Source organism: Danio aesculapii, chromosome 15 (genome assembly GCF_903798145.1).
Source record: "Danio aesculapii chromosome 15, fDanAes4.1, whole genome shotgun sequence".
Classification (NCBI taxonomy): Eukaryota; Metazoa; Chordata; class Actinopteri; order Cypriniformes; family Danionidae; genus Danio; species Danio aesculapii.
This window is the reverse complement of record NC_079449.1, coordinates 29,968,079-29,989,992: the sequence shown is the minus strand read 5'-3', so window position 1 is coordinate 29,989,992 and position 21,914 is coordinate 29,968,079. Positions and strand designations below refer to the sequence as shown.

At 34.7% G+C, this 21,914-nt stretch overlaps 1 protein-coding gene across 2 annotated transcripts in view; it reads right to left on the bottom strand.

The window, feature by feature from the left end:
* The window catches only part of ncam1b (neural cell adhesion molecule 1b), a 209,967-nt gene that overhangs the window by 79,349 nt on the left and 108,704 nt on the right, over positions 1–21,914 (bottom strand). The window contains exons 8-9 of one of the 2 annotated variants that reach the window (XM_056473244.1): positions 20,455–20,597; positions 20,272–20,295 (exon numbers count right to left, since the gene is read on the bottom strand). In XM_056473244.1, the coding sequence (XP_056329219.1) occupies positions 20,272–20,295; positions 20,455–20,597 (167 nt within the window). The remainder of the gene's footprint in view (positions 1–20,271; positions 20,296–20,454; positions 20,598–21,914) is intronic. The other variant, XM_056473245.1, reaches the window with a different exon arrangement.

Sequence of the window (21,914 nt, the reverse complement as noted above, 5' to 3'; positions counted from 1 at the left end):
ATGTACATAAGTTTTCACAGCCTTTGCTGTGAAGCTCTAAATTGAGCTCAGGTACATTATGTTTCCACTGATCATTCTTGAGATGATTCAGCAGCTTAATTGGAGTTCACCTGTGGTAAATTCAATTGATTGAACAAAAAGCAATCACCTGTCTATATAAGGTCTCAGAGTTGACAGTGCATGTCAAAGCACAAACCAAGCATGAAGACAAAGGAATTGTCTGTAGATCTCCGAGACATGATTGTCTAGAAGCACAAGGCTGGGGAAGGTTACAGAAAAAATATCTGCTTCTCTGAAAGTTCCAATGAGCACAGTGGCGTCCATCATCTGTAAGTGGAAGATGTTTGAAACCACCAGGACTCTTCCTAGAGCTGGCCGGCCATCTAAGCTGCGTGATCAGGAGAGAAGGGCCTTAGTCAGGGAGGTGATCAATAACCCGATGGTCACTCTGTCTGAGCTCGAGTGTTCTTCTGTGGAGAGAGGAGAACCTTACAGAAGGACAACCATCTGTGCAGCAATCCACCAATCAGGCCTGTATGGTAGAGTGTCCAGACGGAAACCACTTCCCGGCTGGAATTTGCCAAAAGGCATCTGAAGGACTCTCAGACCATAAGAAATTGCTCTGATCTGATGAGACTAAAATTAAACTCTTTGAAGTGGATGGCAGGGGTTACGTTTGGAGAAAACCATGCACCGCTCATCACCAGGCTAATACCATCCCTACAGTGAAGCATGGTGGTGGCAGCATCATGCTATGGGGATGTTTTTCAGCAGCAGGAACTGGAAGACTAGTCAGGATAGAGGGAAAGTTGAATGCAGCAATGTACAGAGACATCCTGAATGAAAACCTGCTTCAGAGTGCTCTTGACCTCACACTGGGGCCACGGTTCATCTTCTAACAGGACAATGACTCAAAGCACACCACCAAAATATCAATGGAGTGGCTTCACAACAACTCTGTGAATGTCCTTGAGTGGTTCAGCCAGAGCCCAGACCTAAATCTTATTGAACAACTCTGGAGAGATCTGAAAAATGGCTGTAAACCATCACCTACCATCCAATCTGGTAGAGCTTGAGAGGTTCTGCAAAGAGGAATGGGCAAAAATTCCCAAAGACAGGTGTGCCAAGCTTGTGGCATCATATTCAAAAAGACTTGAGGCTGTAATTGCTGCCAAAGGTGCATCAACAAAGTATTGAGCAAAGACTGTGAATACTTATGTACATGTGATTTTTCAGTTTTGTTTTTTTAATAAATTTACAACAATTTCAAAAAATCTTTTTTCACATTGTCATTATGGGGTATTGTGTGTAGAATTTTGAGGAAATAAATGAACTTAATCCATTTTGGAATAAGGCTGTAACATAAAAAAATGTGGAAAAAGTGAAGCGCTATAATTACTTTCCAGATGCACTGTATACTTAAAAACCACAGATTAAATAAAATAATCTTATTAAAAACAGTTTATTAACATTGAAGCAATGTTATGCAATTAATAACAACACAATAACATAAAATAAAATAACAAAAATGCAGCAATAAAATAACATCCAATTCCTTTCCAATATTGTAGAGCACAGGACCACTTTATTTCTAGGTCTACACTGAAAACTCCAGACCACACAGATAAGCACATCATGTTAACACTTTGTCACAGTAAAAAAAAAAAAGAGTGACTGAAGTTCTCACACCACTTTACGCGGAGGCTGAGCGTGCACATGCTTCATAACATGATGCAATGGACAAGAAATTCATCTGACATGCTAGAACACAGATAATCACCAGACAAAACACACACAAGAGTAAAAAAAATCGAACGCTGTCTGAAACAAATGGCCTGCTGGTGCTAGTGCACTTGAGCACAACAACGTGTCTCTATACTGTACTGTGCTTGCAACAACGAAAAAAAAAAACACTGAAAAGCGCAAGTCATTTTGCAAGAGCATCAGAAAAAAAGCCAAAGCCTAGCAGGGTTGTTATGATGACAGCAGGCTGAGTCTGCTAGTCTTGCAGCTTTCATTTGGCTAACTACATCCCTCGAGACCCGAGCGGGATAAACAGTTATGATCAATGCCTTTTATTCTGCAACGCCGTCTAATTGCTACTAATTAAAGTTAATATCTTAGTATAAACTGGAGCCTTAGGCTAATGACGAGTGCTTGAATGATATTTTTCAAGCCTGATAAAGTCCCAGAACAAAACGAACAAGCTGCTTATGTAAATGAACTGTTCAGGTTATTGTTGATATTGTTACATGATGATGATGATTGTGATTACATCAGGTAGCGAGAGCCTCGGGTCTGCTCTGATCTCTCAAATGAACACAATGAGGCTGTGATGATTACAATATGAATGAAGAACAAATCGCAGGTGCGCGTTGAGCAAATCTGGAAGTTGGCAGCTTATTTGAGCACAACTTGGAAATGAAATGTGAGGATCGCACCATGTTTTTGGTGATACCATGAGGGCATTCTCCAATGCATGAGGTGTTGATTATAAACTATGAAAGTGAAAGTTTCAGTAAAGCTCAGTGGAGATGTCAGGAGTTCACACAGTGTCTTTGTCAAAATGCATTACTGTTAAAGGAAGAGTTCACCCAAAAATGCAAAGTGTGCCATCATTTAATCACCCTTCACTTGTTCAAAGCTCTTCGGTGCACATAAAATAAGATATTTTGGAAAATGTAGGTTGGTGGGACCTTTAGACTTCTATAGTATTTTATGGAAATATCAAAAAAAAATCTGTTCAACAGAAGAAAGAATCTCCTAAAGGTTTTAATCCACATGAGGGAGAGTAAATGATGAGGTATTTTCATTTTCTTTGGGGTGAACTATTCCTTTAAATGTTGTCACAATAAAATAACAGTTTTATGGTCATTTATTCCTGTGATTAAAAGCTGAATTATTCTTTATCAGCATCATTACTTTAGACTTCAGTGTCACGTGATTCTTCACAAATCATTCTAAACCACTGATTTATTTAATATGAATGGTAATATTAATATCATCAACAGTTGCGCTACTTGATATTTTAAGTAAACCACACTGTGAAAATAATATGACAAAAAGTCATGACAAGTTTTAAATGCTATCTTAACATATTTTTAATAAGTTCAATCAAATTCGAATAAAATTTTAAATTCAACTAACTAACATTTCAAGAGTTCACACTTAGCTCACGAATTATACATAGCTTGTTTGGCGTGTTGTCCCAGGAGAGAGCCCTGAGCTCAAGGGATCCTCGAGCCCAGGGCTCCCTCCTTTCACAGGGCGAGGGGAGATTGAGCTCAGGTCGATCTGAAACTCCCCCGCTAAGGTGAACTTCCTGAGAGTAAGACATTAGAAAAAAGATTTAGGCTTATTTTATCTATAATATAGAGCACATTTGGATGGTGGGAGGAAACCAGGGAACCCGAGGGAAACCCACGCGGACACGAGGAGAACATGCAAACTCTGCACAGAAATACCAGATGGTCCAGTGAAGACCCAACGCCATTGGTATTCTTGCTGTAAGGGCAACAGTGCTAGTCACTGGGCCACCGTGCCGGGATAAAGGTGAAAGAAGGGGAGGAGGAGGGTTTCTTCCAGACAAAGATAGTTGTAGAGAGGAAATGATGATATATATATATATATATATATATATATATATATATATATATATATATATATATATATAGTGACTTGGGATCCTTTGATTGGAGGATCATGATTAGCTAATGTGAACCAGCTGGGTCAATCATGAGCACATGCTCCTCTCGAAATTAGTTTAAAATTAAATGCAAGTTCCCAGCAGACACACAACGTCATAAGACGTTGATATTAGGTTAGATTTAGGTCACCAGTGTCTACGGACAATGGTATTTTGACGTCCAATAACGATGTAAAATTACGATATTTTGTTGATTTTATTTTGTGTTGGAAAGTGACTAAAATCCAACGTCAAGCCAATATCTTAAACCAATGTCATGATGACATCAAATACTGACATTTATTCGTCAGGTATGGCAGCCAAATAGACTGACAGACATTATCATGGTAACATCCACACAACCTCAAGCTGTAACATCATTATATCATTTGGTTGATTTTAGGTTGTGTTGGAAAGTAACCAAAATGCAATGTCTGTCCGACGTTTGGTTCTGACATCAACCACATTTTCATTTCCAAACACAATGCAACATCCCATGACGTTAGGGTATAACATCAATCTGAAGTCATGTTGACGTCCTGTGCCTGCTGGGTTGGGATCACTAGAAAAGTTTCTAAACCAAAAAAAGACAGCAAGAATGTTTACATTGTGCAAGAGAGCATTAATATTTTTCTGGATTGTCTGACTAATAGAATGTAAAAAACGAATAAATCTTTTGTATTAACATAAATAAACCCAACTGTCACTTTTGATCAATTTAATGCATTCCTGCTAAGTAAACACATAAATAAGTGCAGAGCAAATGCATATATATGAATAAACGTGAATAACTGAATACATAAATAAATGCATACATTTAAATAAAATTAAATCAGCCAATAACCCAATCAATCAGTATTACTGCCACTGACTTTGACAGATGATAATTGGAACTATACAAATACACTTTTTTTCTTTCTGTTTGTATTGCACATTGTCCTTCTTTTACAGAGAATACTAACAATAAGCTAGCACCATAAATATGTAGCAAATTCTTGCTGGGATGGGATTTTCGGCTGCTAACCTGTTACAGTATATCAGTTAACCTTTCATACAAATCGTGGAGCGGTAGCAGGGTGTTCTTGGGGGCTCGAGAAAATACTGCTGCTCCGATTTAGAGAAAAAAACAAAGCAAAAAACAAAAGTGCTTCAAGCTGAATCTTGGAGCTGTGTTTCGACTCCACACAGCTCACTTCATTTATTTGCGAGGACATGCAGAGCAGCAGCTGCTACACAGCCAGAAACAGCTCAAGTTTTCCGCTGCCTTTCCCTCATTTCAGTCGTAGAGTTAGTGTTTTTGTTGTTAAGAGGAGAATAATAGCATCTGTTCTGCTTTCTTATTACCTCACCGACTGGGTGGATCAAATTTCATTCGCTGTCATTAATTTGATGTCAGATCAAGAACTTTAGCGTCTTGGTTCTAAGTCTAAGTTCTTAAAGTCACTGTACTGTATATTCACATGTCTATTTTATCTATTCTGATACACTTTTTTTCTTCCCGATTCCTGGGCTCAGGGTGTCGGGCGATACAGAGTATATATGCGATACCAGGGTTCCAGTTTCAGTACTAGCATGAATTGATAGAATTAATTTAATCTTAATGGTGCGCTTCAAATTTATCTCTTTAATAAATCATGAACTAATACACACACTAAAATAGAGCAGTTTTATTATCTGATATACATTTAACAAACAGTTTAACACACTCGCTTCGAATGTTATCACTCTATTGAACGGGCGATTTCAGTGATTATCAGCTGATAGATATGGGCCAGTAGGGACCTTCTGTGCCATCATCCATCCACATGGTTAATCAGCTATACTAATAGAGAAGACTCCAGGTCCAGATCTGTTTTTACATTACTGTGATGGTTGATTTTAGAGTTGGGGTAGAGATAGACGTTAATAAAATACAATTAATGGGAAATTTATTAAATAATATAAATTATTCTCCTTAACTTCTACTTATGTGATCTAAAGCTGATTAACCGTGTGGATGGATGATAACAGCCTTCTGAGTCCCAACTGGCCCCTACTGGCCCATATCTATCAGCTGATAACCACTGATAACACCCATTTATTCGAGTGATAACGTTTGAATTGGCTGAATAACATTCACTGTTCTTCGGGAAAAAAAAAGTTCAAACGCAGCCACAAATCTAAAACTAAAAAGGGTATTTGGTTCAATAAAAGGGATTTCAGTTTTAAATGCAAAAGCCAAACAGAAACTGGTCATGCAAACCCCCCCAAAAAATCTATCATTTTTATCTTTATCCCCCATTGGCTGCCTTTAGAAAATTAGTTTCTTCATTTGTATGAAGCTTCCCAAATTAGTTAATTCTGCCATCACGTTCAGCAGGTCTTCAAATGCTTTAGCAGTTTAGTTAGTTAAAGTTGCTAACATTTGTGCCACTCCTCGAAATAAATTGCGGCAAGGGATTTGAGACATGTCACTGTTTTACTGGTTGGTTGGTTGGTTGGTTACAGTTTGAAATACTGCCAAACAGCAAATTTCTTCTCCACTGTTCTAAACCATTGCAGCTTGTGGCAATACAGCACAACTTTCTGAGATTGCATTCTGAACAACGAAGAAGAAAGTATTTATAATTTGCAGTGTAAAGAATAGCTACAGTATTAGGCATAAAGATGTGTCTCCTTTTAAAAAAAGGTATAAGATCAGTTAACAGGTAGGTTCAAGTAGTCACCAATATTGATGTCAGGATTTTTTGTGGTATCGATGGCATTTACAATACTGCTATAGGAATGATCTCAATTGTTTAGCGAGATATTGATATGACAACATGAACCTTTTAAGAGATGTATTACAGTTTTCATAGTCATATGCTAATCCATCTTTCAGTAGAATCTACAGTATTACTGGGAGCAGTGAGTAACTTACTGTAAATCAATTACAGCAAATATACTGTATTTACATTGACAGCACCATTTATCATGCTCTACATGTATTTACAGTGTTTTCTATCTTTACTGTAAAATATACAGTAATTTTCATTATGCAACTTTAAAATACAGTAACATACTGCATAACTGTTCTGCAGTAAAATACAGTTCACATAGTTAAATACCGTGTAATTTACAAAAAACGTTAACACTGTAGTCAACCAAATTTGTCCTAATGATTGTTATATTTCACAGATCTATGTTATCATCAATCTATTTTTTTGTAAAGTTTTACATGCTGAGAGAAGAGTTTAAATTTGCCGTGGTAAACAATGTCCCACTAGCACCCAAGAAGATTCCTATTCCCTCTTGCAGAACGATAAACATATAACAATCCTATGCTCTAGTGGAACTACAATGAGAAGGACAGTGCTCATATCGCAATTTTATCAGATCTGCCACAGTTTGCCAGGAAACACAGTTTACTAAGCTCAGGGAATAGGTCGCTTTTCAGTTACAGTGGGGTCACTGGCACCAACAGACAAAGCTATCAATGACGGCAGTAGCAGAGGGCATTGATCTGAAAAGAGCATTGTGTCTGAAAACAAGAGCTGCCCTACACATGCCCTGCTCTCTCTCTCTCTCTCTCTCTCTGGAGTATGTCTGTGGGGTTCAAGCATATAATACTCCAGCCATCTTCAAACTATTTAAACTAAGCTACTGTTTGATCTACTGTCCCACTCTTGGTGGCCATTTTAAAGTACACATGAAATCAAATCTAACATAATGGTTTTGTTAGCTCACATTCCCAGTTTTGTGGTGAACAATTCATCTGTGTTTGTCATTAAGAAAAAAACAATTGTTTGCTCTTGTAAACTAAAATGAAAAATGCGCCTGTTTCTTTTCGGTTAAATTCTCAGATTATATCTGTCTGAGGTATGGGGCGTGGCTAACATAATTAACCACACCCCTCAGTTTTGACAGCGCTTTGACAACAACCAGAAATGGTGAGGAGGAGGTGTCTGATAGGTTGTAATAACTCCTGGGAGAAAAGGGTTATATATATTTCTAAATGAAATGCCTACTTTACTACTTCCAATCAGCTTACAGTAGAAAAAAACAAGCCACATCTACTGTTTCCTCATTTAATATTCCATTTCTCTAGGAACTGCGTCACAATACAGAAAAAAGAGACAGCCACAGCTTCTGGTTCATGTGGACTTTAATACTTCAGGTCTCCATTTAAGCTAACAACACAGTTTAGCCACCACTAAATACTCTGATTATTTACTCAAGCTCATGTCATTGCAATTCTGTATGACTTTATTAATTCTGTGAGTCACAAAAGAAAGTTTGCAGAGCGTCTAAGCTGGGTAAGTATTTAAAGATGTAATAATATATTGTAATATTGAGAAAACAACAAAGCCAGGGGTGAGGCCACAATATTTTAAATTGGGTGGACCTTGGTGAAACAAGGTGGACCTCGGTGCCTAAAAATCTCTCTCTATATAAATCCATTTGGTCATAAAATGATCTTATTATGTGACAGCAAAAATACAAATTTTTCTTCTGAATTTTCTATCTCACAGAAGCAGGCAGAAGTATACTGAATTCAGCCTGTTTACATAAAGATCTGATGTTTAATAACTGCAAATAATTAACATCTGTCTAGCTAATGGTTTCACATTTCTCGCAAGTTAACGTGTAAAATACAATCGATCACCAAAATTAATTAATTACAATGTTAATTAGAATGAAAACTGGCCAAATAAGAGATTTTATTTAATACTGAAAAACAATGCTGATTATATTATCATACATCTCACACTACTCATTTTATTACTTAAAATCTCCTTTCTTGGCCAGCAAATAAGAATAGCCAGTTGGACAGTTTCATTTTCAGAGCTGCTGCCAAGAAGAAAAAAATGCTCGTATGAGCAAAACGCAGAATTGGACAATTCCATTTTCGTGCAGTGGAGGGAGGGATTTAAATTTCATTAATAAACAATGATTAAAATACGCTGTTAACCACACTGAACTGAACTAAACTGAACTTCAACTCTGAAAACTGGATTGACACTGTTTCAATTTAATAGAACTTCTGTTAAGCTGTTTGACACAATCTACATTGTAAAAGCACCATATACAGTAAATAAGCATGAATTGAAGTGAACTGAATTAATGATCAATACTAAATTTCATTCATAACTCTCCCTAAATTAATTACATGCTTTCTATTTAGGATTTTCGATAATAAAAACATTTCTGAGTTCGGTTTGACAGTTTGAGAGTTGCCATGCCACTTTGGCCTTTACGTAGCCTCGCCACTAACCAAAGGGTATCGCTGATGTAAATTATATGATTTGTGATATTGACATTGTTTCACTCAAGGGTCCACTTACTGTATTCATAAGGTACAACTCGCAAAAAAATCACAAAAAAAGTCAGATCCGTCTTGTATTCCATCTTGTATCGCAGAATGTTTAGGTTTCAATATTTGATTTTGCGATGAGATGCTTGTAGTGTATATTTCAGTGTACAAGCAAATAGGGGTGTGCCCAGGCTGTTAATAAATGGTAATAAAGTTTTAAATAACATTCAGTTTGTTTGCATTCTTTTTATATGGCAATTTATATGGTATATTCCTTCATAGGGAACACAGAGTTGTGCATGCTGCTTTTCCGTAGATTTAATGAATGACTGAGAATAAATGTTAGGTGTCAATGTTAGTATAATTGCTATAGCCTACAGTATATAATGCTGTTTCTAATGCAAGAGGCAATGTGATGAAAACAAAGAAAATGGTTATGCTTTTTTACATAGAAAAATGAAAATGGTTTATATGTAGTCAAAATATGTAGTTATGTTTATATGTAGTCAGAGTGGAAGCATTTATCTAGCCTAATTAATAATTCAACAACAGAAATTATGAATAGCTGTATTCTGATGGCACTGCTGTCCCCTGCATTGAGGACCAGGGCCAATTAAAAGTCTATTCAAGTCCACCACCCCAAGTCTAAACAAAATGTAGCCTTTTAAGCCCTTATTTGTGGCCCTATTCAGGATGTTTTTCAGTAAAAAAGAAGGATCTTAAAGAACTTATCTTGAAAAAACTAAATATGCATACAGTTGAAATCAGAATTATGAAACCCCCTTTGATTTATTTTCTTTTTGAAATATTTCCCATGTGATGTTTAACAGAGCAAGGAAATTTTCATAGTATGTCTGATAATATTTTTTCTTCTGGAGAAAGTTTTATTTGTTTTATTTTGGCTAGAATAAAGGCGTTTTTAAAATTTTTAACCATAGTTATTTAATAACTTGCCTAATTACCCTAACCTGCCCAGTTAATGTAATTAACCTAGTTAAGCCTTTAAATGTCACTTTAAGCTGTATAGAAGTGTCTTGAAATATATCTAGTAAAATATTATTACTGTCATCATGCAAAGATAAACGAAATCAGTTACTAAAAATAAGTTTATGAAACTGTTTATAAATGTATTGAAAAAAGCTTCTCTCTGTTAAACAGAAATTGGGGGAAAAAAAACAGCGGGGCTAATAATTCAGGGGGTTTAATAATTCTGACTTCAACTGTGTATCACATAATTTTCAAGTGTGAATTCCATATTTGGGTTGAGGGGTAAAGGGTTAAGCGTTAGAAAGTAGATCTATATCTAATAATCGTACATATTTTTATTACATGTTTGAGAAATAATGATTATAATACTAATAAACACATTTTTAGACATACAATATTTGTTGAGTATCAAAATAAGTATTGACAAGTGACTTGAATATATTGTTACACACCTATTTAAGTTTTGGGTCAAAAAGACTTTCTTAAAGTTTTTAATTATCACAAAATGTGCATTTAATTAATCAAAAACACAGTAAAACAGCAACATTGTGCCATATTACTACAATTAAAAAACAACCAGATGAAACGCATGATGAGACAAAGATAAGAGACCAAATAACAGAGAGAAAGGCATGGACAGATGAACAACAACACATCAGACAGACATAGACAGAAATAGATAAATAGACAGAACAACAAAAACCGTTCAATAAACACATAAACAGAAAGACTGACAGACAGATGAAACCACAGCACAACAGATAGATAGACAGATGGATAAAAAGATGTGAATGAATGAATAAATGAGGGCCCTATATAGTGCTTTACTGTGTACTTCTGTACAATAAAGAGATTTACTATCATGCCAAGGGGTCTCTCCTCCCCCACTGCCAGCATCAAACTTTATTATGTAATGCTGCCACATGGCAACAGCGACAATCCCCTCGGGACACACAAGCTATAAGAAATACAGTAAAGAAGAGGGAGTGATAGTGCCATTTCACTGGATGAGCATTGGAGGTGGTCTGACAATGAGAAAGATCACATGACAGACAAAAAGAAAGAAAGATAAATAAATTGATAGATGTTTATATATATATATATATATATATATATATATATATATATATATATATATATATATATATATATATATATATATATATATATATATATATTTTTTTTTTTTTTTTTTTTTAAATGGGAGATGCAGTAGCAGAGATGAATTTTTAACATCAGACATCCCACAGACATTCACTTTTTTTAAGTGTAGCCAGAGACAGAAAAACAGATCAAATCAGAGGATGATAAACAGACAAAGACAAACAGACACAAAGATCAAGTGACAAACAAATAGACAGTAGAACTGGGCAGTTTGACGATATATATCATTCAATCATTTTTTATTCCTTGTATACCAACCACGACATGTAAATAAGTGGGTGTGGCTCATGTGCAGTGTGTGTGCCGCGAGCAAGATGCTGCTCATGAGACTGAGGGAAACGCTGACTGAAAATGCTTGTAGTAAGATAAGGTCAGCAATCTGAGGTAAAATTTTTGGATCACAGACATCATGGGTACAGAATAACTCTGTGTACAAACTTCCATCCATTAATTAAACGTTTGTAGTGATATACAGTAGCCTCTGCTGATTACAGTTTTTCTCAGTCACTTTGGTGCATTTCTCACAACTCTATTTACATTTGCACAACGGTTAATGCATTTCTCAAAACAATTAGTCATTTGTGCACATCATAGTAGCAGTTTCTCATTCCTTCCAACAAATTGCAAATGCTTTTGGACATGCATCAGTTGCATTCATACAACTCTCTGCTGTTTCAGAACATTATCATTCACTTATGTCATGTCAGTCAAAATTAACTAAACTTGTGAATGCTGAATAGTCATTCCATTTAAAACTAATAGTCCTCATTTCATTACTGAGTCATTACACACTGTACAAAAATGTTGAACTAGTTGTCAAAATCTGTCAAGCAAATCTTATAAAAAATTTCTAATCTTTTTTTTTCCTGAAACGTCTTCTAAATTGAACAATTTCATGAATGATTTACAGACCTACAGCATGTACTGTATGTTGTAGGTTCAGTTCCAATATGTTCTACAGTATTGTTTACAGTTGTGCACAGCTCTACCCAAAGAAAGTTTATGTTTGTTGTAAATAAGGGTGTGTTTATTCTTTTACACAATGCTGTGAATAAATTAGAATTGCAAGGAGCAAATGCAGTAAAAATGTGAAACATACATATTCAGTGTCTTGTACTCAGATACCTCACTAAATGCAGTGATGTCTAACTTTACTGTAGTTTTCAAAAGGCTGTGCAAATAGTATATAGTGCTGTCTTGAGTATTTTCAGGAAGTGTCACCAAAATCTGACTTTTTTTTGCATTGGAAAACATTTACAGAGTAAACTGTCATAATGAAAACACTCATTTGACTATCTTGTTCATAAACAATGGTGTCAGGACTTTTCATCATGATGACACTGACACTTTCATTGACATGAATACTTGCTTTTGAGAAATTAGCTCTCCATTTTGAGCAAGTGACACGCTTTTGCAGGTTATCAACTAGGTTTTGCAGTTTGTACTAATTGTTTTGAGAAATGCATTAACTGTTGTGCAAATGTAAATAGCGTTGTGAGAAATGCACGTCAGCGACTGAGAAAAACTGTAACAGCCTCCGCCAAGTCCTAATTCCCACCCAGTAAAACGGCTAATTAGTTTGCGGGCACTGTAAACCTTACACTAGGTGAATTAAAGTTAAAAACACAAATAACATGAAGTTTTATCTTAAAATGCTTAGTCTTGTTTTATAAATTGGTCAGAATATATGAAAAAAATGATTGATTTATAGACTGTATTTACACTGATCAGACAGAGTTTAATTCAGTATCTACTTTTGCTAGACCGTTTTCTTTACTTTCCATTTCTGAGGTATTACTTTTGTTTATTAAATCCCTTCTATTGATTTTATGGATTAACTACCTAGTTAAGTAACTATATTGTGAAATGTATTTTTACCATGAAATCAAGTTACTCAAAAAATTTTGATCATAACATCCACCCCTAACTGACAGATAAATAGATGGAATGACAGAGAGACAAATAGAAAGACAATGATAGACAGACAGAAAACGTGACAAACAGATAATCACACAGAAACAATGACAGATATTAGGTGGATGGATGGATGGATGGATGGATGGATGGATGGATGGATGGATGGATGGATGGATGGATGGATGGATGGATGGATGGATGGATGGATGGATGGATGGATGGATGGATGGATGGATGGATGGATGGATGGATGGATGGATGGATGGATGGATGGATGGATGGATGGATGGATGGATGGATAGATAGATAGATAGATAGATAGATAGATAGATAGATAGATAGATAGATAGATAGATAGATAGATAGATAGATAGATAGATAGATAGATAGATAGATAGAAAGATAGATAGATAGATAGATAGATAGATCAGATACATAGATAGATAGATAGATAGATAGATAGATAGATAGATAGATAGATAGATAGATAGATAGATAGATAGATAGATAGATAGATAGATAGATAGATCAGATAGATAGATCAGATACATAGATAGATAGATAGATAGATAGATAGATAGATAGATAGATAGATAGATAGATAGATAGATAGATAGATAGATAGATAGATAGATAGATAGATAGATAGATAGATAGATAGATAGATAGTTAGATAGATAGATAGACAGACAGACAGACAGACAGACAGACAGACAGACAGACAGTTCAATATCTCCATGTGAATACTATCCAAAAAATAAAGTCGTACAGGTTTGGAACAGCACAAGTGTGAGCAAATGATGATAGTGCTTTCATTTATAGTTCCCTATCCCTTTATTGCGCTCCACAGATTTCTCAAAGGAGAGCCAGAAAGAAAGGCACAATGGAGAAAAGACATGAGGAAAAAAGTGGCTGATGTATTGGCTCTTGTTCAGAGCTTGAATTCTCCTCTTGTCTTTCAACCGGATTGTGATAAGCTGTGGTCCGTGGCCAATTCTTTATCGCCCTGCGGCGCTCCTACCCTGCCTTTTTTATGACCCGCTCATTTGTCTGGCACCTTGGTAAGTGGCCCAGGGTCTGCAATATATGACAGTCCTAAACTCATTTTTTTTATTGACCCTACTATTACAATCAGAAGATAAGATATGAGCTGGATCTTTCCCAGGGAGAAAACATTCATTTTAAAAATGTCAGGAAAAGTCAAGACGCTGAACAATGCACATGCACATATGAACATACGTGTAATACATGACGCACAGCTGTGTAAAACAGGCCATGGAGAGGGTAAAAACATGCATCACGCCGAGCAAGAAGATCTAAAGGTCTAGCACACATTTTCAATGAATCTTTCTCACATCCTCAGGCAAAGAAAGATAGCCGTGACATTGAGATATCAAGAAGGCATTCTTCATCTGAAGCGACCAGTAAAATATTGTTGTGAGAAAAAAAAAAAGGAATTAAAAGTCCCAATTCAAGCATGTTATGTTCTGTATGGCTGTGTCACATTCAAAAATAATTAGCAGAACTACAGGAGTTTGCTTTTCACAGACGACAATTAGAAATACTGTGGATTGTCTTTTACAAACGAATATATTTCTGAGCTAAACCGGATATGCAACGAGAGAACTTAGAAATGAACAAATAATCAACATATTTGTTGTGTAAATAGCACATCATATTTTGGTTGTGCTTGAAAAAACATTTAGCTGTTATAGCAATTCTGTATTGATTATTTTACATAAAATAAAATAGAATACAGTTTAAATGATTACATTATAGCTGTTGTTTTAGTGGTAATAAACATATCATGCAAAATAAAACAGGATTTATTCCTGTTTATTAGGAAAATAAACATCAGTTTAAATCTTATGCTGACTGAAAGCAATTAACAGACAACCAATTATAAAAACAAATGATAAAAATATAAAATATAAATAACAATTATAAATAACCGTACAATATAATAACAATAATAATAATAATAACAACAACATCAACAACGACAATAATAATAATAATAATAATAATAATAATAATAATAATAATAATAATAATAATTATTATTATTATTATTATTATTATACTTTTATATTATTAAATATTTACTTGAAGGCAAAAATTTACGCTGTCCTGTAAATTTTGAGTTCTTTTTCACATAGTTCCTAAGTGATGTTGAATAGAGCAGGGCATTTTTAACAGTATTTCTTTAATACAGTTGAAGTCAGAATTATTAGCCCCCGTCTATTTTTTTTTCCTCAATTTCTGTTTAATGGAGAGAAGATTTTTTTCAACACATTTCTAAACATAATAGTTTTAATAACTCATTTCTAATAACTGATTAATTTTATCTTTGCCATGATGACAGTAAATAATATTTGACCAGATATTTTTCAAAACATTTCTATACAGCTTAAAGTGGCATTTAAGGGCTTAACTAGGTTAATTAGGTTAACTAGGCAGGTTGTTCTGTAGACTATCGAAAACATATATACAGTTTAGCTTAAAGGGGCTAATAATTTTGACCTTAAAATGGTTTTAATAAAATTAAAAACGGCTTTTATTCTAGACGAAATAAAACAAACAAGATGTTCCCCAGAAGAAAAAATATTATCAGACATACTGTGAACATTTCCTCGCTCTATTAAACATCATTTGGGAAAAATTTAATAAAGATCTAAGATTTAATATATTTTGGTCCATTTGAACAAAACAGATTTATTAAACAAATATATTTATTAAAATAATATTTTAGTCACAAAACATCTTTAGAAATGGAAAGATAATACATTTAAATTCATGCAAAATATTGCAAAAAATACAAATAAAAATGTAATATTTTTCCATAACATAAATTTGGCTGTACAAGTTTTTGGACTGTTATCGTAAGTTATTTTGTTAGATATGCTCCAGATTTGGCTTCAGTACCGACTAATCTAAAGTATATGCACAAATATAATATTGTAAAGCATCCTATAGAAAATATTAATTTGATGGAGGTGTACTCATATATGCTGAGCACTGCATATCCTGGAGAAAATCTTATATCTTTTAGTTAGGCTGGAATAAAAAACAGTTTTGTCATTAATAAGGTCAACATTGTTAGCACCCTTATGATTTTTTTTCACCAGAATAATCCACTGTTGTCAAATGAGTTACCAAATCAACATAACTTGCCTAGTAAAACTAATTAAAACTAATTAAGTCTTTAAATTGCACAGCTCAATACTAGTATCTTACAAAATAACTAGAAACTATAATATTAACTTAACAAAAACTAGTAGTTAATCATGTACTATGATCATATAAAGACAAAATAAATTAGTTATTAGTAGATAACTATTTAAATATCATATAAAATGTGTTGAAAAATGTGTTTCTCTCCATTATAAAGCACTTGGGAAGTACTAAAATTGTACCCATAACTGTATGTATTATAATAAAAATCATCATAACATTTTTTGCCTCAGAAATAACCTCCACTGATAAATCATGAAAAATGAAACCAAGAATGTGGATTGCAAAAGTTCACCAAAGATGCGCTTTTTCCATCATGTTGACTGAAAGCCAATCAACAGACAGCTGGTCATACTTGCGCTCACAAATAAAATGTTAACACAGCCAAAGTAACCTGCTAATCATTTTTTTTTTCGTAACCATGAAGAAATACAGGGTGGTCAACAGAGGCCAGTGAAGAAATTGCTGGCAATCATGACAACCCAACACCCACACGAGATGAGCAAGACTGGACAAGACAACACACAGGAAATGACAAAGCGGCTTAGCAAAGAGCTTATATAAAACATGTTCCTTCAGAAAGCCTGTGATGATGGTGACTCAACACAACCAGTCCAGCTTGTTTCAGACTTCAAACTATAAATCCTTAATTTCTTATTTACCCTCGCAATCGAGGACAATAGCTCTGTTCCAAAATCTAGTGAACTCAGTTTTGTATTAGCGAACAAACAACAGCATTGTCAAAATAATACACAGTCACACAGATCTGCAAAAAAAAATAACTGAAATGCTGTATTAGGCATGTCAGGACAGTAGTTGGCGATGCTACTTTGTAAAGATTAAACTATAAACATACACATACAGTTGTTGTTTTGGTTGTTAAGTACTTGCTCATACCTATAGACTTATTAAAATTCATATGACATTACCATTTTAACAAAAGCTAATTTTTGTGGTTTACACCGTGATGATAACGATATCGTAAATAAGCACTATAAAAAACCTGTTTTCAAAAGCTTGTATTTAAGCCCTAAACACAATTGTTCAAATGATCAGCTAAAACATACACAAAGGTATTAAAGGTCCTGTGAAGAGCTTTGAAATATGCAGATTTGATTTAATGTTTGACGAAATCTCAACCGAAAAATGAAGAGAGGGCAGGACATAGAGTAGCTCCTCCCCTTAAAAAAACAGCCAATCGCATTTAGTTTCGAGAGTCGTTGAGATCAAGTGCATCAAATAAAAAGCAAGCGAGAAGCGTTTTGAAGGAGGCGGGGCATGTCAGATACTAGAGAGCATTTGATTGGTCAGGATTTGACGAGAAACTGAAGTATGAGGTGACATGAAATAAATCTTTGATTCGTTTAGGCGTAACAAACTGCAAGCTTTGGATGTTTATATCAGTTTTTTATTTTCACAAATTTTGACACTGCTTTGGAGCACACTAGCTAATAGATATCTTTAAAACTAACAGACTGATACTACCCAGCACGCAAACAACGTCATATAACTTTAATATTAGGCTAGATTTAGATTATGACATCAGGTGACCAAAATTTAAGGTCTAGCCAGCGTCTAAGGACAACGTTATTTTGACGGCCAATAACAATGTCAAATTACATTGATATTTGGTTAATTTTAGGTTGTATTTGGAAAGTGACCAATATCCAATGTCTGATACATACACACAACATCAAGGTGTAACATGATTAGATGTTGATATTTGGTTGACTTTAGGTTAATTTTAGGTTGGATGTTGGACATTGACGTCGGCCTGACGTTGGGTTCTGACGTCAACCTGATTTTCATTTCCCAACAAAATCCATCATCCCCATGGTGTTGGGTTGCTTTGGGGTGCAACGTCAATATGACATCACGTTGACGTCCTTTGCCTGCATGGTACCATCTAAAACATTTTATTTTAATTTCCCAGGAACATTCCTTTTTTTATTAAAATACACTTTGTTAATCATTTCTGGTAATTGCAACAAGGCAGAATTAAATTGTAAATATTAAAACAAATTAAACAAAATAAAAATGTCAAAACAGCACATGCAAAAGCAATAAACAGTTTAAGTTTGAGCTTAAGCAATGAAATTGGTAATGTTTAATAAACTAATAATAACTAATAAATGACAAAAGCACACAATAAAATGACCAAAAATCAAGTGAAAGCTGAAAAAAGCTAATTAAATGGCAGCAATATTTTAATTATTTTTATAAAAACTAAAATACCACAAAAATCCAGTGGGGACAGACAGAATCTGAGGACATTTTTTGCTATTTCTGAGCTGAATTTAGTAAAAATCTGCGGATTTATACGGAATGATTTTGGGAGTATGGTAACTGAAAACTTAATATATGAAATAAAAAATACCACCCTTTTAACTTTTATTTAATGTTTACAGTGCAAATCCAATCCACTTTTTTGTGGAAACCAAGTCTCTCACATAATATAAAATCTACTAAAAGACAGAAAATATGACTTTACAGACGCTATTAAAAATAAATCAAATTAAAATTTTCGTATTAGTCAATAATATTACTGAAATTAATAAAAAAGGGAATAAATATAAAGTTACACATATTTACACAAGTAAATATACTTGTATATACACAATACACACAAATAAATAAACTCAGTGAATGAAATCTGTGGAAATCTGCGGAGTTCTGCACCTGCAGATTCCGTGTGGGCCTACATAACTATTCTTTACGTAACTATTCTAATTAATATACATAAGCAGTTGCACACAAATACTTCTTTTCAACTGTCAATAATTTCTCATCTGATTTCCACTTTACTTTAGCATGTTTCTAAGTTAATGGTGCAGTACTATTAAGTACATCAAGTAGGGCTGGGCGTTTTGGCCTAAAATCAAAATCTAGTTTAATTGAATGTTTTTAACTTGATTACAATTAATGAACGATTATTTTATTTATTTATTTTTTGCTTTTATAGTCCAGTGACAGGTTTTGTACAGTAAATATGCTCACACATTATATGCCGTCTTAAGGCATCTTTGGCGCAGCTTCCAATCATCGTTAATCTAGTGCAAAGTAAGTCTCAAGAATGGGTCCATCGTCAGGAACCAACAGATGTGCAACAACTTTAACCATAAGGTAAACACAAAACAAAAGTTTCAATATGGAGCTCCACCATGGGACTCGACACTTGTAAACACTTGCTCCAATGGTCTCTTCCACGACTCTCCACGCTGCCCACACCTGTCACTGCTACCAAACCGACTAATCACAGAGCTTAATATGCACTTTCACGACATGTAGTTAACAGAGCAGGCCCACGTGACTCTACACATGGTGGGTAAAGCAATGGAAAAAACAGACCTAGAAAAATTGTATCGATTGTAGGTTCTGAATGTGGATTTCAATCACTTTTCGATTAATCACCCAGCCCTGACATCAAGTAATCTATTGTTGTTGTTGTAATGATCCAAATTGTAATAAAATTTCATTGAACTATTAGCATATTCATAATCATATTTTCTTAATCTGCCATGTTGGATTTATATATCACTAAACACACTGCATTGTATTTTGGCATTATGCCTTATCTACAAAGAACTAATGCAGTGGTTCCCTAGAAATAGGTTAAAAGGAGATATCAGAGGCAGCATAATTCATTTACCTAAACTTTGGAAGAGCTTTAGCATCGGCTGCGCATTTATGGTGCCTTATAAAGCAGCCTCTAGGCAGCTCGCTAGCTTGAGGAACAGAGCAAATGTAAGGCAATTTTTAGAGCTCATCCATCATCACTTTTCCTGTCAGGAACTGTTGCAATAGCATTGCAATTTCACCACCATGCAAGTCTTTTTCACATATCAACAATTGCAGATAGCATCACGAACTGAAGAACTTCAGGAAATCGAAACACCAGACGGCTGATTAGCAAACGTCTCCAATATACAGTATGCAGACAACATCATAACCGTTTCTGGAAACACTAGAGTCTAAGTGGCCCGTTACTATACCTGACCTTCTGAATTCATACCTGATAAATCCTCTTTTGTTGCTCCTGCAGACAAAAAGAATTGTATGCATGAAACAGCCAGAGGCAGGTTCGCTATTCAACTAGCTGTCTGTCTGTCTGTCAGTCAGTCTGTCTGAGGAACATGTTACTCGTCTAGCTCCTGGTTTCTGGTTACTCGTCTAGGCCCCTGGGTTTTGATGTTACCTGCTCTCCTTCGGTGAAGACTCGGGTGCCGAAGCTCCATGTAATGGTGGGTGTGGGGTCTCCGGTGGCTTCGCATGTTAATGTGACCTGCTCGTCCATTTCTGTGGTAGTCTGGCTTTCCAGGTATGTGATTTTGGGTTGTACTAAGATAACAAAACAGACAAGGTTAGATCACTGAGACATTCTGTCATTGTTTACATAACACAAACATACAGTTATTAGCCCTACTGAATTATTTTAGCACATTTCTAAACATAATATTTTTAATAAGTAAATTCTAATAACTGATTTATTTCATCTTTGCCATGATGACAGGACAAAAAATTTGCCTATGTTAATTAGGCAAGTTAGGGTAATTAGGCAGGTCATTGTTGATGATTTGATTATAGACAATCGAATAAAAGCTATTGCTTAAGAAGCTAATAATATTGACCTTAAATGTTTATTTTTTCAAACTGCTTCTATTCAAAAGCCAAAATTAAACAAATAAGACTTTCTTCAGAAGAAAATAATATTATAGGAAACACTGTAAAAAATTCCTTGCTCTGTTAAACATCATTTGGGAAATTCACAAAAATTCACAGGAGGGCTATTATTTTTGACATCACCTGTATATTACTTTCTTTTATGGAACTCAAAAGAGATATTTTGCAGTTATAATATAAATATGGCATGCAAAGCTACATAAGAAAATGTTCCCCTGCCAGCATTTTTGCAAACCCCCCAAAATAAACAGGTTTTCTATTTCAGATTGTTGTTTTTGTTTTGAAGGCTTTGAATAAGATCAAACATCCACTATTATGGTGATAGTTGTCATTTTTTGACTTTGCTTTTTAACTATCTTTGTTTGTGAACGAATATTTGATTCATTTGAATCATTTGAGTCAATAAATTGACATTTATTAATTGATTTTGGTTATTAATTTGAACAATAGCCTCTTTTCCACTATCTGCCGAACTATTTTTAGGGAGCTTTCACACCTGTTGATTGATTCTTTTGTTCCAAAACAGGGATTAAAATTGCTACAATGTTGCTCTTTGTTCTTGGTGCAGTTTGCTTTCACATAACAAAGTTTCTCAATGGACCCAAATATAGCTAAAACAAGTCATGTGCTTAAATTCCAGCTCAGCTGTCATGCATCCTTATTTTAATTTATGACGATGAGCAATAAGACATTATAAGCGAAAAGCTGTGCTTTAATTTTCAATGGTTACACCCGCAGACATAGTCACAAAATATAAATCAGAAGCAAGACTTTCTCATACATAATCGTTGCCTAGAATTACGCATTACATTATGCAGAGAAATAACAGATAAACCAAGACTGCATTTTGGTCAATTTTTCTAACGCATAAACAGCTCTCATTAATAGTTCAGCATGCTTTCACTTTCGTATTAGTCATGAAAAACATATTTACTGGTAGGAATGACATCCAAACCATAGTACACTGTGATATAG